Source organism: Gossypium hirsutum, chromosome D03, assembly GCF_007990345.1.
Source record: "Gossypium hirsutum isolate 1008001.06 chromosome D03, Gossypium_hirsutum_v2.1, whole genome shotgun sequence".
Lineage (NCBI taxonomy): Eukaryota > Viridiplantae > Streptophyta > Magnoliopsida > Malvales > Malvaceae > Gossypium > Gossypium hirsutum.
Window position 1 is genome coordinate 39757970 of NC_053439.1, and position 21901 is coordinate 39779870.

At 32.8% G+C, this 21901-nt stretch overlaps 1 protein-coding gene across 1 annotated transcript; it reads right to left on the bottom strand.

Moving 5' to 3' along the window:
- Positions 1–14773: 14773 nt before the first annotated feature.
- LOC107949762 (pre-mRNA-splicing factor CLF1) lies at positions 14774–17679 on the bottom strand. The gene is made up of 5 exons (XM_016884513.2): positions 17459–17679; positions 16136–16604; positions 15984–16049; positions 15158–15302; positions 14774–15071 (listed from the first exon to the last, which is right to left on the bottom strand). The coding sequence occupies exons 3-5, from the start codon at positions 16007–16009 to the stop codon at positions 14847–14849; spliced, it is 396 nt and encodes a 131-aa protein (XP_016740002.1). The 5' UTR covers positions 16010–16049; positions 16136–16604; positions 17459–17679; the 3' UTR covers positions 14774–14846.
- Positions 17680–21901: the final 4222 nt, after the last annotated feature.

The following is a 21901-nucleotide window of genomic DNA, read 5'->3' on the forward strand; positions in this document are numbered from 1 at the left end:
GTTATGAAAATGATGGGTTTGCATGTCAAATTACCCAAAATTTGAGCTAGTGGCCGGCCATGCTATGGGTGGAAACATGTTGGGAACATGTTGGCTTAGTGTGTTATGTTAGAAAGAATAAATAAAAGGGTTAGTAATTAAGTAATGTAAAGGGAGGGGTGATGAAAACAAAGTTGTCTCATCCATCCCCCCCCATTTGCCGTAACTAGGCAAAGAAAAGAGAAAAAAAAAGAAAGAGTGTGTTCATCTTCCTTACCTTCTTGCAAAGCCGAAACAAAAGGGGAAAGAGGAAGGAATTTGTCTAGGGCATTCGGCTATCTTGGAGGTTAAATAAGGTAGGAGTTCATGTTATTTCTATTGATTTTTATGAGAATCTAGTAGTAGTCAAGCTCTTATTGTAACCCATATGTTGATTTTTCTTTAGTTTTGGTGACAAATTGTGCATACGGTATTATTGGATAAATGCTAAAAGGATGGTGTTTTGATATTTTGGATTGAAATATTAGAAAGGGGAAAATATGAGCTACCTAAATAGATATATGTGAATTTAAAAGATGGTATGAACAAATGTGGAGTTTTGCTAGGTTAGGATTATTCGGCCAAGTGTTTATGTGGTAGAAATTAAGTGTTAAATGGAATGAAAATGATATTATATGGGGGTATGTATATTCGGCCATATGAGTAAACATATAGATGATGTTAAATTTGATTATGTATAATGGGCCATATAGAGTACACATTGTGATATTAACTTTAATTCTCTATAATTGATCAAGTGGGTGATATTGGTTTATATGGTTGAATTTGATTTATGAATATGTACCTTGAAATAAAATATATCATCGACTATGTTACTTTGGAAGTAAGAATGCATTCGGCCTTGAGACAATTTATAAGTATTAGTTAAGGTTCTAATGTTTTGAACAAGAATGGTTGTAAGATGAAACGAAAATTATTAAAATATATATGAGTAATTAACAAGGGTGGTTGCCGTGTATATAATATTTATGTGTGTTTTATTGAAATATTTATTGGGTTAATTTTAGTAATTGGATCTTAGGTGATCAATAGCCGAATGGCTTAAAGTTAGTAAGAAGCATAAGGTGAATAAAAATAAAATGTTGCCGTATGCTTCTTTTGATATGAAACTATTAATGTTATGGGATATAAATAACTAGCAAGGTAATTAAACTAGTTGATTTATTTATTTAAGCTCAAGAACCTAAAGGAGAGGCGTCCAACAAGGGGAAATCGAAGGTCATCGAGTAGCCGACTTGGAATTATTTTACCCAACATAAAGTAAGTCATTAAGCATATAATTTGTATTAATTTAAATGGTCATAACGTCTATGTAATGATGCTGAATGGAATGATAAATATATATATACATGTATGTATGTGGTGATGAAAGTGTTGAATGAAAAGAAAAGAGGTGAGATGTATTGAGTTGTTGATCTCGGCACTAAATGTGCGGGTATAAATATTTATGATCATGAGATTGGCGCTAAGTGTGCGGGTTTAAATTGTACAGCACTAAGTGTGCGAGTTTGATTATATAGCACTAAGTGTGCGAGTTTGATTATGTAGCACTAAGTGTGCGAGTTTGATTATATAGCACTAAGTGTGCGAGTTGATTATATAGCACTGAGTGTACGGACTTAATATATACTTTTGAATCACTATGGACACTAAGTGTGCGACATTATTGAGTTGATCACGGACAGCGGATCGGGTAAGTACCTTGAGTTCGTGACTAATAGGCGCTATGTTTATATTTGAAGTTGAGCTTGGTAAGTTTGAACCTATGTGACAATTATAATTGAAGTCACGTACATAAGATTTATCGTGGAATAGGTGAAAGGTCGTTTAGTTGTATGATTGTAACGAAAATAAAATGATGTATGAAAATGCCTCAAATATCCTATTGATTAGTATATGGAATGTGAATGCATGACTTGGTATGAGATTGAACCGATAGGTTTAATGAACTATGGTATGGTTCGGTATGGATGGAGTAACTAGCCTCGTTCCATTTTGTTTCCTCTTGTGATAATGTTATTAACGGATGGTAGTGCATTGCTTATGACTTACTGAGTTATATACTCACTCGGCGTTTCCTTGTCACCTATTTTAGGTTTCTTGGACTCGTCTCTTTTTGCGTGATCGGGCCGTCATCGGAGTCGTCACACCGGCTAGCAACTTTTGGTATCTTCTTTTTAGTCGGTCTAGGAGAACATTTCGGCATGTATAGGCTAATATGTTTTGTTGAAATTTGGTATGTAAACTTTTAGCCATGCGAAAATGGCATAAATGCTCGGTTGGATTTGGTTTTATAACGTTAGGTCGTAAGTCTTGGTAATTCGATTTTTATGCCATATGTCATGGCTGATAAATTTTGGGGTTAAGATTCATGATATGGCAATAGTGTAGTAGGGAGATGTTTGACAATGATTAGCCTTTGGTATGGCTAGTCATGATTATAATTTTGTGATATGTATGATGAATTACTAGTTAGATCAATGAGAAATCACGAAATGGGCATAGTTGCTTCAGTAACAGATGCTGGCAGCAGCAGTGACGTGGGATTGAAAAATTACAAAAATTAGTAGGAATGGAATTAAATAGTGAATAAATTATGTAATCGAAGCTCGATGAGTCTATTTTCATATAGAAGTAACGAAACGATCATATGGACAGTATGTTAAGAGATATTCAGGTTCTCGTGAGACAGGGCCAGAACGGTTTCTGGGTTCCCTGTTCCGACTTTGGAAATTCATTATAAATTAACCCGAGATAATTAGGAGTCATGCCATATATGTATAGATTTCTCTCTGAGTCTAGTTTCTATAGAAACAAACGGCATCAGTATTGAAGCTCTGTGCAGGGAGTTATCCAAATCGTAATGCATGAAGATCAGTGTAGTCGCACCCTGTAATAGGGGAGAATTTAACTAATAAACTGTACTAATTGGCCCGACCAAAAATTCTACAAAAATTCTACCATATATGTATATGAGTCTAGTTCCAGGGAAAATTTACGGAACTGGATTTTGAGTTTCAGAACTCAAGATATGATTTTTAAAGTGACTAGTATGCAGATTGGCAGCTTGTCTGGGAAATGTCAAATAAGTGGTTTGAAGTCTGTTAACACCTCGTGTTCGACTCCGGCGACGGTCTCGGGTTCGGGGTGTTACATAATGAGTCCTATGGTGAGTATAACAATGGGCAACACACCTAGTCCTAGAAGGACTCCTATTGCAACCTACATGCTTGCTTAAGTGGCAACCAATCTTTTCCCATACATATCAACCTAATTTGACCCATTATTGGGTCACTTTGACCATATATGTATTTTGTGATTAATTAATTTTAGTTAATAAGCCAAAATTAATTACCTAATTAAATAATTTATACAAGCCCTATTTTAATCCTGTTAAAGTCATGAAGATTTTACTGTATTAAAATGCTTACATAACTTTATTTAATTAATTTTGTTTCATTCCAAATAATTAGATAACATGATCCCTTTATTTAGCTCCATTTTAGATTCATCATTTAATATAATTAAATAAATATCCAAAATTACTAAATTAACCTCAGATCAATCTAATCATTAAACCGAGAAAACACCTATTACTCCAATGAGTAAATCTAGTGAACCATTTCTCTTTGTTTAATCGTTTGTAGGTCTTTGCAAATGCTCATGTTAAACATAAGCTATTGAAGAGTTATGTTGAGCTAGTAAAGGAACCGATTGGACATATATAATTAGGGCTTAAATAATTTGTAATTCATTTCTAACTATTTGTTTATTAATTGCAATTTATTTTGTCACAGAGTCATTTCATTAAAGTACTATAATTGAACTCCCCATTATATACCATAATGAAAACTATTGATCTCAAGCTTTCGTCCAGTGACCTTGTCACATGTGTGTTAACCTTATAGGATATCTATGATCTCTTTAGGTTAAACCTATTCACCTAATTCAACTCATTTTATCTTATGGTCACCATTGTATCTTCTGTAATGAAATGATCATTACTCAAATTAGTAATGATAAAATCATTTTTCCTAGGTTCATTTTCATAATCCATACAATTTCAATGAGAGGATATCATTTATACTTTTATCGAGCTATGATTCCACTATTGAGAATGAAGCCATATCATGCATAAGTTATTTACTCAACACACTCTTTCGGTCCATTACTGTGAGAGCACATGTTTCCATTATATCAAAGCACATGAGTTACACACACATGGTGTAACACTCCTTACCTGAGACCGTTTTCGGAGTTGAGCTCGAGGCATTACTTTACTTAACTTAAAAATTCGGGCCATAAAATTTTACTTTTGAAATTAATTTCACTATTTACAACAAAGCTGTCCACATGCGCAGCAGTTACTAATTTAGTTATCACTCAAGCTACGAAATTCGAAATTTAAATCCATAAGTTTTCCCTGAAACTAGACTCATATGTTTTCTTACCATAAAATTTTCAGAATTTTTGGTTCAGCCAATTAGTACATTTTATTAGTTAAATTCTCCCCTATTTCACCACTCGACTATCCTGACCTCTTGTCACTAAAAATAATCTTTCTCATTGTAGGATTTTCATATGGTGTTCTCACTTGTTTCTAAATAAAATAGACTCAATAAGGAATCTATAAATATAAACTAAAACTCATAAAAGAAATTTTTACAATTTTTAATGATTTTCTAAACTCAGAATAGAGGACTCTAGAAACAGTTCTGACCATGTCTCACTAAAATTCACATATCTTAAAATATAAAATTCATTTTGCTACACCATTATTTTTATATGAAAGTAGGCTCAATAATATTTAATTCTATATATCATTAACCTTCTAATTCATTTTATACTATCCTAGGTGATTTTTCAAAGTCACGTCACTATGCTGCTTGAAATTTGTTTCTTTGCAAATTTTACTCTTTCATGATTTCTATGCATGATTTATCACCTAAACATTTGTAACAACAAACACCTTCATACTTAGCCATTTTAACAATCATTCATCATCAAATACTTACATATCATTCTTTAGCAAAATCATAAATACAAACATTCAAAATAACTAAGTCCCTATACATGCCATAACCCAAACATGGTTCATCATAAAATACCGAGTTGTTGTCGTTGATAGTGTGGACGATCTCCGACGTCTTTAAGTTCCCGAAAGTAGCTTTACAATACTATAAGAGAAAGAAAAATAAAAGAAGTAAGCATAAGCTTAGTAAGTTTACTAGCAAATAAATAACAACATTTAACACAAATAATTAAACTCAAATGTCAAGATCTCTAGTTTACTCTTTATTTAATCTCATTCTCATTCTTTTGCTGGTTTACTTAGTTAACTTATGATCGTAACTTATTCTTCTCTTGCTGAAACATTGAGTATCAATTGATAATATAGTAAGTTCTTAACTCTTATAACTCATCTGAGCTTGCCATTTATGCCTTTAAATGAACTTTCATTAACATGATTCGTTTGCTAACCCATTGAGCCATGTTGGAATAATAAGGATACTTGGGTCTTTTCTAATAATAACATGCCAAAGTCATGTCCCAGACATGGTCTTACATAGGATGTTCTCATATTGGTGCCCATGCCATGTCCCAAACATGGTCTTACGGGGGACCTCTCATCTCGGTGCCAACGCCATGTCCCAGACATGGTCTTACATGGGACCTCTTTACCCAAATGTCATGACATTTGTATCCGATACATTCCTCATGTTTCAACGGGGTTTTGTAACACCGATTCTCTGTCATCTCATACTTAAGTCAACATTAAATAAATTCATAAAATAAATGCATAATTCCTAGAAAATAATAATATTAATAATAATTATTCAAATATTGTATTTATTTACCATAAACTTACCTCGGTACAACATATAGCCAAATTCACCAACTTAGCCTTCAACTTTATTCTTTCCTTTTTCTAACCTCGAGTTTCGTTCTTCTTGATTTAAAATAGAAAATTTAACTCATTTAATACTCACATTTATCAAAATAGCCCTCGACTCTAACTTTGGAAAAATTATGATTTTACCCCTAAACTTTTACATAATTATGCTTTTGCCCCAAAGTTCGAAAATTAAACTTCATCTCATATTCTTATGTTATATGAACATTTTTCTCTTCTATGACAACATAAAATTCTCACTCTAACACTTACTTATGTACATTAGGGATTTTTACCGATTATGTCAACTTACTCGTTTTAGCTTAAAATCGGCTAGCAAAAAAGTTGTTTAACATAATTTATAGCTTCATATTCTATCATAAAAAATCAAAATAAACACTTTTAACCTATGTGTATTTTTCCAATTATAAACCCTAGGTTAAATTATTGCTAGAATAAGCTAAATTAAGCTACCGGGATCTCAAAAACGTAAAGAGCATTAAAAACGGGGCTTGGGATCACTTACTATAGAGATTGGAAGCTTCAAAACCCTAACTATGGCTTCTCCCCTTGCTAAATTTTGCCTAATGAAGAAGATGATCAAAAATTGGCTTTTAATTTTGTTTTTAATTCATTTTAATAACTAAATGACTAAAATGCCCTTAATGAAAAACTTTGGAAACATGCCTAACCATGTCCATTTTTGTCCACCAACTTAACCAATGGTCTAATTACCATATAAAGACCTCCAATTTAAAATTTCATAACAATTGGACACCTCTAACATATAGAACTCAACTTTTGCACTTTTTACAATTTAGTCCTTTTGACTAAATTGAGTGCCCAAAATTTTTGAAATAAATTTTCACAAAATCTTTCCATGAAATTGTAGGCCATAGAAATATAATAAAAATAATTTTTTCCTCATCGGATTTGTGGTCTCGAAACTAGGGGTGTTCATTCGGTTAACCGACCGGTTAACCGACCCGAAATTACTATAACCGAATTAACCGACCTTCCAAAAATTTTAACCGTTAACCGAACCGATTTTTTTTTAAAAAATTTAACCGAACCGAAATTTTTTTGGTTAATAAGGTCGGTTAACCGAATTAACCGAAAATTATGTATTTTTTATTTTTGGTTAAAAATTACCCGAATTACCCGAATTACCCAAATTAAAAAAATTAACCGAATTAACCGAATTAACCGAAAAATTCCCGAATTTTTTTATTTTTTATTTTTAAAATTTAAAAAAATTTTAAATTATTAAAGTAAATTGGGTTTTAGACTTTAGTAAATTGGGTTGTCTTTTAGTTTTAGTTTTATTGGATTGGGTAATTGGGTAAACTTTAGTTTTAGTTTTATTGGGTTGGGTAATTGAGTTTGGGTTGGGTTGGATAATTTTATTTATTAATTTTTTCGGTTAACCGAAAATTTTCGGTTAACCGACCGGTTTCGAACCGAATTAACCGTTAACCGAAAAATCATAAAAAAATTAACCGACCCCCGACCGAAAAAATTCGGTTAACCGACCGATTAACCGAATTCGGTCGGTTAACCGAATTTTTTCGGTTTTACCCGAATTATGCACACCCCTACTCGAAACCACTGTTCCGATAACCTTAAATTTGGGCCATTACACATGGTCATTAAGTTACTTAGGAGTTAGGTAAGTCACACCATAAACGTCACAAGTGAATAAATCCATAAATAAATTTAAGATAAGTTCAATTCGAGTTTTATCCAATGTATTGTCAGTCCATACAATCACATTTATGTCTCTATTTCTAGGAGTCAGTCTAGCTCTAGTAGCCAAGACAAGCTATTTCCCCAAGTGGACTTATAGACAACATAATAGTCACCTATTATTTGAATCATTTTCTCAATTTGATTATGAAAACTATGGATAATTTAGATTACCTACTAATATAAGTTATCTTCTCGCATTTTAATCTGATCATAACATGCAACTTAATATTAGTTAAACCTTAGGTAATTAATGAGCCAATATTTGTGTATTTATTTTATTTTGCATGTAAAAAGCATTGAGGATGATCTAACAGAAAGATAATAAATAACATTTGTTTGTTTATGTTAATAATCAATTTAACCATTTTATTAATTTATCAAATATGATGAAATCATTACACTTTCGTTGTCATCTTTTTGTTATAAAAAATCCTAACAAGAAGAATCGAATATAATCTTTTTGTTGTCATTTTGGATAGAAGCAAGTAGAATTGTTCTATATAGGTTAGATTTCAGAAGTTGGAAGATAGTTTCCAAACATTTTCCTATTCTTCTTCTCCAATATTTGCACGTTCTCTTCCTTTTTTTTTCACTATCTTCAACAATTCTTGGATATGAGAAGGGACTAGAGTATCTGAAATTTCAGAGTCCTTCATGGTTTGTAGTGAAGCCAAATAAATGTGGTAAGTGTTTCAATTAGAAACATTCATAGGCTGGGTTTAGGCCTAACCTATGCATAATATTAAATATCATGTATAGTTTTCAAGCTCAAAACAACTTGAAATATGGGCCTCAAATTTTGCACAAATTTAGTTATATTTATCAATGGCTAACTCAAACTCATTTAAACTCATTCATATTTTTTTATATAATTATTTAATTTAATTTTTAGTAATTAAATGTATATATGTCATTTACTACCATTATATATATCTTTTAATAAATTTAATCATAAACAACTTAACATATTTTCTAATATCGGTAAAGTACAAGATTAGTCACCAAACTATTAAGTTCGTTCTATTTTGGTCACCCAACTGTTAATTTTTTTAATTTTAGTCACTGAACTTTTCGAAATTAAATATTTTGGTCACTCTTCGTTAATTTTCATTAAATGATTGACAAAGATACAGACGTGTGATTTTGCCATTTCCACATAATTTTACCTTTTTATACATAATTCAATAAATTTATTTGTTGGACAGGTTTTAATAGATTAAACCCAATTTTTAATTTTTAATTGTAACTCTTTAGTTCGAAGTTTTAAGGTTGTTAAGAAATTTCTAAATAAAGAACTGTAGGACTGAGACTAATAGTATAAGTGTTAAGATTGAAAAAATTAGATTCACTCTTTGTGTTAGATCACATGTTAGGACTGATTGAGGGTTTAAGGTTTATCTAATAAATTATTTTGTAGTGTTCGGCTTTTGGAAAGGAAACCATGGAAAGGTAGGTGTTGGTTTCTGAGTAATCAGACTGGACTATTATTATAATAAAAACAAACCCAACAAGTAATAACCAAGTTCAAAATAGAAATAGAGCCTAGCAGATAAAGGCATATCTGCTAGAATTTAAAATGACTAACCTAAAGAAAAAATTGTCCAGACAAAATGAATGAACTAGCACCCACTTCTCATTTCTAAAAAACATTTTATGCTGTCGGTTCCAGTTCCCCGAGTTCAATGATGCTGCCAAAGTATCAACAACTTAGCATCCTCTTCGTCGGTTTGAAGCCCCTCCGATCTCTTAGTCAGGCTCTTTTTCTGTTTGCCTACCTGATCCCACCGATTCCTCAGCGTAAGGAGGCATCGAATCTACCAGGTAAACTTCTTCACCCCTCTTTAGACTTTTGAGGTATATTTGAACCGAATGCTTTGGAAACTTATTGCTAGCTGTTTAATGTCTCTAATATATGCCCCAATTCCTGACTTATCTATATTACTAGACTGACATTTCTTAATTATTGTTAACGCATCACCGTCGATTTCAATCTTTCCCACTCCCATTTGAATCCCCAATCTCATCGCCTGAGACCATGCACAAGCCTTTGCAGCGAATAGAGAAGCTATGTCCTTCTCCAGTATCGCTTGGGATACAAGTACCTCACCTTTGCTGTTTCTAGCTACTAATCCCGAGGCCAATCGAAATTGTTGAGGGTTATAGGCTACATCAAAATTTATCTGGATGTATTGATTTTCCGGAGGCCTCCATATCGAAAACATATTTTGTTTGGTAATGCTTCTAGCCCCCAACTCATCGATTTCCTGGATATATCTAATAATCCGTTCAGCTATTCCTCTACCCGAACTATTTTTGCCTTCATGATTTTTTTTTTTTGTTCCTTTCAATCCAAATTTCCCAAAGTGCACAACAAAAGATTCGACATTGGTAACTTGAACCTCTTTGAAACACTCAGGTAAGCCATTCCCAGTTCTCTAGATTTTCCACCGATAAAACCCATTCAAGATTTAAGTATTCCAAATTTCCATTGAAACAGGGCATTCTCTAAACACGTGGGCTATAGTCTCCATCCCCTATCTTCACCTAAGACAAATTGTATTCACTCGAATCCTTCTGTGATGTAGATTTACTGGGGTTGGTATGAAATTCCAAGAGACTTTCCATACTGTAATCTTCTGTTTGGCTGTAAGCTCAAGGTTCCATAGTTTTCTGTAAAATTTTATCATTTCATTCTATAATTCAATAGTAGTAGAATCGGTTGTATTAGCAAGCAACAGTTTGTACCCACTCCTGATCGAATACTCACCAGAAGCCTCCTCCCTCCATACCACCATATCATCATGTTCCACCGAGGCTAAAGGGATCCTCAGAATTCTACCTGCATCAATTTCAAAAAAGGTATCCACAATAATTGCAACTTTCCATGTTCTAGTCATATTATCAATTAAATATGATACCTTTGCTACTTCAGTATTACTAACAGTTCCACTGATTCTATAATTTACAACTTTTCGGATCCATACGGCATCTACAACAGTGATCTTGTCACCCTTCCCAACCCACCAACAAAGCCCTTTCTCAAGGAGGCCCCTAGCTACCCATATACTTTGCCAGGTATAAGAAGGTAGATTTCCTAACCTAGCTTTCAAAAAGTCATAATTTGGGTAATATTTTGCCTTTAACATGCGTGCTAACAATGAATTTTGATTGCAAATAAGACGCCAACCTTGTTTTGCTAACAAAGCTAAATTAAATTTTGCTAGGCTACGAAAACCTAAACCTCCCTTCTATTTTAACTCACACAAACCATTCCATTCACACCAATGTATACCTCTTCTACCATGTCCTTTCTGCCACTAAAACTTATTTATTATGCCTTCCAAATCACCATAAAGCGGCTTTGGTAGCAAAAAAAACACATCATAGAATATGTTAGAATGGCTTGTAAGACGACTTTAATCAAGACTTCCTTTCCCCCTTGAAACGGAAATTGTCTACTCCAATTATCAATCTTCTATTTGACCTTATCTTTTAAAATATGGAAAACCAATTTCTTCCATCTTCCCACATATTTGGAAGACCTAAATAGCGTTCTGGATTATTCGAAGACCTCACACCTAAAGTTCTCGAGACCGATAACCTTTCACTGTCGACGATGTTCTGGCTAAAAAAATCGTAGACTTTTCATGATTTATGCAATGACCTGAACAGATCTCGTATTCCTTTAGAACATCTTTTAAAATACAGGCTCCCCTTCTATTTGCCTCACCAAACAAAACGTAACCATTAGCAAATAAAAAATGCATAATTTGTGCCCCCCTATGACTGACCGTAGCCCCTTTAAGCAAACCTTCATTCAAAGCCAAATTCATTAAGATAGGCAACCCTTCACTACAAATTAGAAAGAGCAACGGGCTCAAAAGGTACCTTTGACGAAGCACTCTTCTCGGTTTAAAAATTTCCCCAACCTCCCTATTAATAATCATCGAATATGAGACAAAAGAAATGCACTGCATAATAAGATCAATCCATGAAATTGTAAAAACTATTCTTTCCATCATTACTCGAAGAAAACCCCATTCAACCCAATCATACGTTTTGCTTATATCTAACGTTAAGGCCATAAATCCCTTATTCCTAACCCATTTCTATCTAAAAGAATGTAAAACCTCATAGGCTAACAACATATTATTAGAAATTAGCCTCCCAGGCACAAAGACACTTTGAGCATTGTTAATCATCTAACACTCTTTGGAACCTATTAGCTATTGCTTTTGTTATCAATTTATAAATTGCTATGCATAAGCTGATAGGTCTAAAATTCTTTAGATGCATTGAATGAGGAACTTTCGAAATTAAAACAATATTTGTGTTGTTTAAGGAATTTAGCGTCATATCTTCATTCAGCACCTTTAAATAAAGAAAAAAATCTCTCTCCCACAATATGCCAGCATTTCTGAATAAATAAAGTCAGAAAACCATCATCCCTAATGTCTTTGTTGGCCCCATCCTTTTCAAAGCTAGCACTATCTCCTCTATATACCGCTCTGTCAACAATAAATTTGCCTCGTTTGATATACGATTTCCCACACCTTCCAAAATATGATCCGTAACCCATGTTCCATTCGTCATGAAAAGTATTTGAAAATAGCTAGGAGCGATCTCTTTCATCTCTGTCTCATCCGCTGTCACTCTCCCATCCTCGAACTGTAACCCTCCAATTCTATTTATCCAACGACGTTGTGAAGCATAGTTATGAAAGAATATTGTATTCTTATCCCCTAACCGCAACTAATTAGCTCTGGCTCTTTGTTCCCAAAACATTTCATCTTTGTCAATCTCCAAATTTAATGGGATTTTTGTATCAATCAACTTTACAAAGATGTCATTGTCTCTTTCTTTCTCCAGTAACTCACCCAATTTATTCGTCAAGCCCTTTTTAATTCCATTCATTTTCTTTCTTATCATCATTGCCCAATCACACAAAACCTCCTTTGCGCGCTCCAATTTAGTGCACACATCTCCACCAACCTCTTCCCACAACCTTTTAACCTGCTCTTCGAATGACTCCTCCATTACCCACCAAGCCTCAAACCAGAATATTTTTGGCCTTTGATTCATCTCCTATCGCTCTAGTTGAATAAGGAAAAGACAATGATCTGAATACGAATATGGAAGATGGTGAATCCCCAAGTTTGGAAACAAATTCATCATTCCTTCATTCACCACTCCCCTATATAACATTTCTCTAATGTTTGTTTCTAGAAGATTACCCCTCTCCCAAGTGAACCATGGTCTAGAGTATCCAACATCTACCAAATGGCCCTCCTCTAAAACCCTCTAAAATAATTCCATTCTTCTCTCATCCCTTGGTACTCCGCCTATCTTCTCAAACGAGTACATAATCTCATTAAAGTCCCCACATACCATCCACGAGAGATTTTGCGAACACCCCAAAGTTTTAAGTAAATTCCAAGCATCATCTCTTCCTTGGGCATAAGAGGCCCCATAAAACTCAATAAATTTCAATTGTTTGTTATACTCAAGTTCTTGAACATCCACATCAATATGACGAACTAAGTAACTTCTAAGAACGACTGTAATATCCCATTTCCAAGCCAAACTTAACCCACCTCTAGACCCTTTAGTTGAAACTTCAAAACCACTTGAGAAACCACATCTCCTATGAACACTTTCCATTATTCTATTATTCAATTTAGTCTCTATGAAGAATACTATCTGGAGATTATACATCTTCAGCAAATGCAGAGTCCTTATTGCCCATGGATTCCCCGAACCACGAAATTTCCAATATAAGATTTTCAGTACGACCGATCGGCTTACCTCTTGGCAGCCGCCGATATAAATTAGGATCTCTCCACCAGTCTCTCCTCCCTTACCACAGTTGAATTTTTTATCCCAAAAATAACATAATTACCAATCTCCTTTCGAGGTCTTTTATTGCCATCTACACTTCCGATTGGTGTCTCATTCACATCATGTTTCATATCTGCATGCCCCTTATCTGCACCTCCTTCCCTCTTTCCCCTGAGGCATCACTCACCTCCCTTTCTAGATTAAGACCTAGTATAGGATCCAGTTTCACCTTAAAATCCCATTTGTCACATTCCCCAAAACCACTCCCCTAATTCGATTACCTGATGTTACTCCCAAACCCCCCATCAACATTTTCTACCAACCATACACTACTCATTGCATTAGCTCTTCTAGATTGTGCTTGAAGAGATAGATCCCAACTCAACTCTATAGACTCCTCCCCTTTTGACATTTTGATTTGGCAAAAAGAATCGCTATGTCCTAACCGACCACAATAAAAGCAAAACATTGTTAACTTCTCATATCTAAAACTGACATAAGCACAATTCTCGAGTGCAAACATAATCTTTTTCCTTCCTCTTCAAAAGCCTCCTCACATCCAACTAGACCCTAATTCGAAGGAAATTCCTCACACCCTTACTCATACTCTTTGAATCGTATTCTAAGAATTTGCTTAGAAAATCTCCCAATTGTCGCACAACCGCTTCCAAAAACAACCCCATAAGTAACTCATGAACTTGGGCCCCAAAATTAACAAAGATTAATGGAACCTTCACCGGATCTTCCCTAATCTCCAAGAGATGGAACACCAAAAGATGATTATTGAAAGTCCAATGCGCACTATTAACAACTCACTCCAGATCCATCTTATGAAAAAACCTGAAAAAAATCTTTTATCCCCAAAATCTGATATCTGAACTCCTCTAACCCAAACATTCGCCATGCACTATAGCAAAACAGGCTTTTAGCAGCTTTCATTGCAAAACACAAGGGAAATGATGATGTTTAGCCCTATCCTACGCTTCAATTATGCAGAAACTCCAATTATTACTAAAAATCATGTTCTTTAGCGGCGTTTGTGAAAAAAAGGTCGCTAAAAGTCATTCTCTATAGTGGTGTTTGTGACAAAAGCACCGCTAAAGGTCAATTTTTTAGCGGCGTTGTCTTTAGCGGCGTTTATGAAAAAACGCCACTAACTTTGGAAGATTTATAACATTCAATTTTCATCCATATACAACCCTTCTTGTAGCATGAAATCCAACAAAAAACAGCAAATCTAAATAATACTTCAAATTCAACGAAAGATATATGATATAAATTGATAATTGAAGTATAATTCAAAATATTCTTACAATAATGTTAAAAGTTACAATGTTAAAAATATTCTTACAATAAGAAAACAAATGTCTAAGATGGCAAGCTCAAAAATAGCTCGTGCCCGCTCTGTTTCAGCTAATGATCTTTCTAACTCACCATATTTGCTCCATGCATAGCAGTTCTCAGGTGCCCACTCCAAATACTTCTCATACAGTTTTCGGCAACGGTCAATATTACCAAGTTGCAGCTCAATTTCAATATACTTCTTAAAGATCTGAATTTGAACAAAACAACATAATGAGAAAAGTTCATGTTAAAAGTAGTCAAATTTATAAACTTTCAGCAAGCTGAAACATTTACATTATCTTTAGGTGCCTTTCCAAAAGCATTTCCCAAAATTTGTCGCGCACCCTTGAGATTGAGCTGACTTATTTCAAACTGTGCAGCAAGAAGCCAGATCTTTGCAAAAGAAAACTTCTCGTGTGGAATAAGCTTAAGGCACTCCCTGGAAAATTTTTAAATTAATGAGGAACCATTCAAAGTCTATTATAACCAACCACAAATATGAAAGGTGAAAAGCACCAAAAAACTGACTGATTCTTTAGAATACACCATATGCCTATGAATGAGGGAGACAAGATAAAAATCAAAATAACATTTGATGCATGCTATAAATGTAACAATAATTCACTGCCTACTAACTACTATAAAACCACCACCATATAATCACAAGATAATACATTAAGTCATGTCAAAGAGAAACAATGCAAATGTTGAAATATGTTCTCTCTATTTTAAACAACATCATTTCTCATGACATTTTAGATATAATGAGTTGTCTTACAAATAAACCAGAAGAGAGGCACCAATACAAAACAAGGAATATGGAACAAAAACACTACCATGAAAAGAACGAAGATACCAATGCAACAAAGCTAACATCGAATGTTAAATTTTAGATTTTCTTCCTTCCTTTTCCCTTATTATATGCACGTTACAGGGTAATGAAATGGACTATTAGTAGAACATGAAACCAAAACATGCAAACATTCAAATAGTAGGCAATTGGCAAATTTCTTGCAGAGTTCAGTTGACAAGATTTATTAGTAAAGCAATTATTTCACTTGCAATTAGCAACAGTAGCAACCAACAGAACCATAAATCCATTGCAAGAACATAAAGATACCTGTACACATCTCTCGTTCTCTCCATATCCCCAGCATCAAGCTCTTCATATAAATCATAATTAATTCTAAATTACAAGTAAACCATAAGTTGGTTAGTACAGAACTATAATATTAAACCAAGCATACAACCATTAGGCATACAAAAACTCACCACAAGTAAACATATCTCTGCCAATATCGCTTCTCCTCAGCTGGAGGAACATTAGCAATAGCTCTCTCATAAACCTCTCTAATCCTCCCCTTATTGCCTACACTCTCTTCCAACCTTATATAATCAAACCAAGCATCATAATTCCATGGATTTTTCCTGACTTCATCCTTATACTGAAACCTTCTCTTCCCCACAATGGCATCCTCAATCCCTTCCTTATCTCTATATTGCTTCTCAAAAGCCATAAACTTTCTATACAAATCCTTTGCACTATCTTTGGGTATATGATCAAGAGCAAACTTGTAAAAACAACGAGCTCGTTCCATTTTCTTACACCGTTCCTCAAATTCAGCGAATGCAACGAATAACTGCTCTGCATCTTCTTCATCCGCCAGCTTCTCCACCGCACGTTCGTACACATTCCTAGCTTGTACAATCTCCCCATTCTTCATCTTGATTTTTTTTAATTCTACACGGTGGAATTTTTTTATATAAAACAGATAGTTAAAAGTTTTTAATTTACTCCAAACTTTATATGCATGATCTATATAAATGAAGTGTGAAATATGACCGTTGAAATATTAAATTATTAATTGTACAAAAAAAATATTAAAGTGTGTAAAACTACTCTAATTTTAGAATATTATAAGTGGATTTCTCCCTATATATATATTTAAAAACCATAATTTTTAATTTAAGTATAATTTTGATATAGAGGGAGAGAGTGTGTAATAAGTTTGAGAGGATGAATGCTCTACTGCCCCAATTCACATGAAATATAAACAACTTCCAGAAAATGGCTTTCCTGATTCTTTTAAATTAGTAAATACTTTAAGAAAGAGTAACCATATACAGGGGACAAAGACTTACAAAAAGCCAAAGTTTGTTTGTCTCCTAGATGAAGTGCTCCCTTTCTTGATTCCTCTCTAACTTACTTATATTAAACTTTGACAGTATTGTATAAACAAAAATCTTGCATGGTTACAAGATATTTAAGCAAAGCCAAGATCACCATACTGAAAATTAATTGTTCGAACTCACATTGGACAATAAAGGCTTGTTTATATTTCAGCAAAAATGCCGTTGCTACTTTCTTGAAGTATTTACTAATTTATTAAAGAAAAAAACAAGTAAAAGAGAAACGAGCTAAAAGGAAAATTATATTTATTTATACCGATTTAAACTTATAAACTACACTATTTTGATTTGCATACAGATAAGCATCCATATTGCAATTCAAATTTGACTAAATTGAACAAAGTTTTAAGAAATTTCAGACCCTAAAAAGCGAAAGTAAAAAGGGAAAAAAAGACAGATGAGTACTTGAAACGATATTTCTTTGTTTTTTTTAGTCGATATCGAAGTTATCAAAATCGTCTTCGAAGTTGTTGAAGAAATCGGCATCGGCGAGCTTGTTGTCGAAAGCGATGACGCCTTCTCCGAAGATCTCCGGTGTGACAACATCATCGGCTTCCATGGATGAACCTTGGCCGTCTAGGTCCATCACGAATTCCATCGGCATCGGCCTCATCTTTCCCCCCTTTTTCTTTAGGCTTTTAGGGATTTCTTCCGTTGGTTTAATTTTAATTATTTTTGTTGAAATATCACGCTGAGGTTATATAGAGGATGTTTACCCCAAAACGATGTCGCTTATAGGTCCTTTCAGAAACGCAACGTTTCAGCCTTTAATTGGGAAGATGTGTTTTTTTTTCTTTTAGCATGACCTTTTTGTCACTCTAATTTGATCACTCATTTAATTTTATATTTTTTTAATTATTGAATTTATATTATTTATCAAATTATTTTAAATAAATATAAAAATTCATGTTTATCAATTTTACAGACGACATATACATGAATTATTGTATAGATGTAATGTGAATCGATAAAAAGCTAGAAGGCTTCTCCAAATAAAGTCTTTGACCTTCTGAGGGACCTTACAATTCCAAAGGCACGACAACAGCCACTCCACAACATAAAGATGCACCATGGTAGCTAAGTTCACTGCTACTCAATAGTCGGTCTTGACACCATATTGGTCGTCCTTACTATAGTGTCAAACAAGCCTGTATAATTGATTATGGATTTTGCGGCGTTTTCAGCAAAAATGCCACTAAAAAATTTAATTCTATTAGTGAAACAGCGTCGTTTTGAGAAATTTTAATACATAGTTGTGGCATTTTTGTCCAAGCACTGCTATTACTTACCTTTTGCGGCGTTTTTCTCATAAACGTCGCTAATGATTGACTTTTTTATAATTTTATATTTAATTATTATATAATTCATATCAATTTTAAATAAATTTTAAAAGAATTAGATAAATTTTAAAATTTTTATATAATGTTTATGTAAGAAAACAAAAACAAAAACAAAAAATTTCAAAATGTGAAAAAAAAAACTTTAAAAAACTATAATGATAATTTTAATATATTAAAATTCATATTATCTCTTTTACAATTATATAATAAATTATTTAATATAAAAATTAAAAAAACTTAATAAGTCATATACCCAAAACACTTTAAAATTATTTTAAATAATGGTATTTTAATTTTTTTCATTTTTAACATATATTTTTTTATGTTTTTACTTTCAAATTTTTCCTACGTGTCATTAATTTTCTCTGAAGATTTTAAATATTAAATTAAAAATAATTGTATTTTAATTAGTACATAGAAACTAGTTAAATAATAAATAGAAGAGGATGAAAGAGTGCATGAGTTGTCAAAAAGAATACATGATGGCCACTTGGATGATGGGTGAGAATACAGGGAGCAAAACAGCGCCATTTTGTTTAAAATCAGACCTTAAACACTAAACCATAAACCTTAAGCCCCTAAACTAAAAACTATAAACCTTAAACCCCTAACCCTTAAACATTAAATCCTAAACCCTAAACACTAAACCATAAACTTATACCCTAAATCGTAAGCATTAAAATCTTAACACTAAATCATAAACCACAAATCATAAGCCTACACCCTAAACCCTAAATATATATTACAAGGGACAAAAGTAATTAAAAAAGAATCTTAAAGAATCTTATTGCTTACCTAAACCTTAAAATAAAGTGATTTTTTGACATTTTATCAAAAACCCTAACCCTTAAACCCTAATAGTCTAACCTTTAAAACCATGAACAATACTAAGACCCTAACTATAAAATAATAAACACCAAACCACAAACTCTAAACCATAAACCCTTAACTCAAAACTCTAATCCCAAAATAATAAACATTATATCATAAACCCTAAAACCTTAAACCATAAACATTAAACTTTAAATATTAAACCCTAAAATAAAATGGTTTTTTTTGCAGCATTTTTATCAAAAAATGTCGCTAATGGCACTAAAGCTCAACAACAAACGGGTTTCTCAACTTTTTTGCGGCATTTTGCTAAAAGTGTAGCTAATGCTCGATCTATAGTGGCGTTTTTCAACAAGCGCCGCTAATTCTCGATCTATTGTGGCGTTTTCTAAAAAGCGCCGCTAATTCTCGATCTATTGCGGCGTTTTCTGAAAAGCGCTGCTAATGCTCGATCTATAGCGGTGTTTTTCAACAAGCGCCTAATCCTCGATCTATTGCGGCGTTTTTTAAAAAGCGCTACTAATGCCATTAAAGCTTAACAACGACATTGTCGAAACCATTTTTATTTTGGAAAAAAACAAAAATTAGTTGTCGATGAAAATGGGAGTCGCCACCAATCCTTTATTAAGGTGTGATTGGATCACCTAAAATGACTTTGGTCTACAAGTTTTAGAAAAACAGGTTCGGGAGTAAGTTACGTACGAGGAAGGATTAACACCCTCGTAACGCCCAAATTTTGGTACCAAGTTGATTAACTAGTGTCGTAATGTCGAGAATTAATAAATATGATCCTTAGTTAAATTAAATTATTTATTAAGACTTTCTCATTTAAAAAAAAAAAGAAAATATCACTCCCAATGCGTTAGAGCACAATATTTTATTCCTTTCAAGATGAGTTGGTCCAAAAAACTCGTGTAATAAAACTTAAGAAAATATTTAATTGTTTAAAATTTATGAAGAAATTGTAGCCCAATACGTTAGGGCACGATTTCCTAAAATCCCAAACATTCAATATTTCCTTTATTATTATTTTTTAAAATTTTTATCTTGAGAAATCAACGTGTCACATCCAATACGTTAGGACACAACATATTGAATTCCCGATGACAAGTTTTATTTTGTTTGATCAAAGAGTAATTCTCGATTGTTAGATTTAACGAAAAAAAATCAGAACCCAATACGTTAGGGCTCAACTTTCTTGAAAATCCTAAATACGAGTGTTATCTCTATTTTGAAAAGTTCTATTTTTAAATTCGAGTAAAAAGATGACGTAATTGAATGTATGCATAAATGTTACAATAACAAATACATCAATGGCATAAAAACAATATAAACAAATAAATAAACGAAATGAAAAAATAATAATCCATGACATGTAAATTATTAAATGAATAAATGTCAACACAATTAAATAACGAATGAAGAAAGCAAGCAAAATAAATAAAGAAAAGAAGATATATAATATACACATGAAAATTATGAAGATTAAAAATATACATATGATTTACAAATAAATTTTTAGGTTATAGAACTTATATATATATACAATACATTATATACTTATGAAAATAAAGAAAAATAGATAAACATATGTATAGATTATAAAATAGGTGTTTAAAAATATATATATTTGAGCTTTTTAAAAAAAAAGAATAAACATCCATATATATATAAATAAAAAACATTCGTTAAAAAAATAAGTATATACACATGTACATATATAAAAAACTAAATAATAATTACATTATATAAAAAATATACATATATATAGGGAAATAAATGGGTGCATAAAAAGTATATATAGAAAAAAATATTAAATAATAATTATAATATTATAAATAAAAATAAAAATACATATATATATGAATATAAAAATATTCATTTAAAAATATAAATAAATATGTACATAAAAACAACAAATATACATATATATATAAATAAAAATAATTGCAAAAAAAATTACATTATGGAAATTAATTAATTTAAAATATATATATAAAAAAACTAAATTGAACTGAATATGAAAAATCTGACGCAAATCCACAAATAAATGAAGTCACAAGGACTAAATTGAACACGCACATAATCACGGAGGGACTGGAAGGGAAATTCTTCCTTTTCCTCTAAACGGCGTCGTTCCATAGGGACCAGATTGAAATTGAAACTAAATTAAAGGGTGAAATTAAAAAATAAAATAAAAACCTAATTATAAAATATTAAAAAGGTGGAGGGCCTAAAAGTGCAATTTTTCCCTTCGTATAAAACACGCGGATCCTAAGATTGGGTCGGGTCGGATTCGGATCAACCCGGGCCTTAAACGGCGCTGTTTTGGGAAGGCTATTTAAGCCAAAATTTGGTTAAAAAATTTCATTTCCTTTTAGTTTTTAAAAAAATAAAAAAAAACTTTCAAAAACAGCTCTCCCCCCTCTCCAGACATCCGGCCTAGGTCCGATCATCGGCCACCGCACCGGCCGCCGATCGCCGGCGCCGACACCACCATACGCGGTGGTCGGAAGAGAGGGAAAGTCCCTAATCTGGTCCTTTCGACCTTCTAAACCCAAATCCAGATTCCAAATCCCCAAAATCAAACCAAAAATGCTAAGGAAATCAAGAAACCCTTCGGTTCCCGACCGTCTATCCTCGGAGACGACTGCCTTGGCCGTTCCAACAGCGTTTC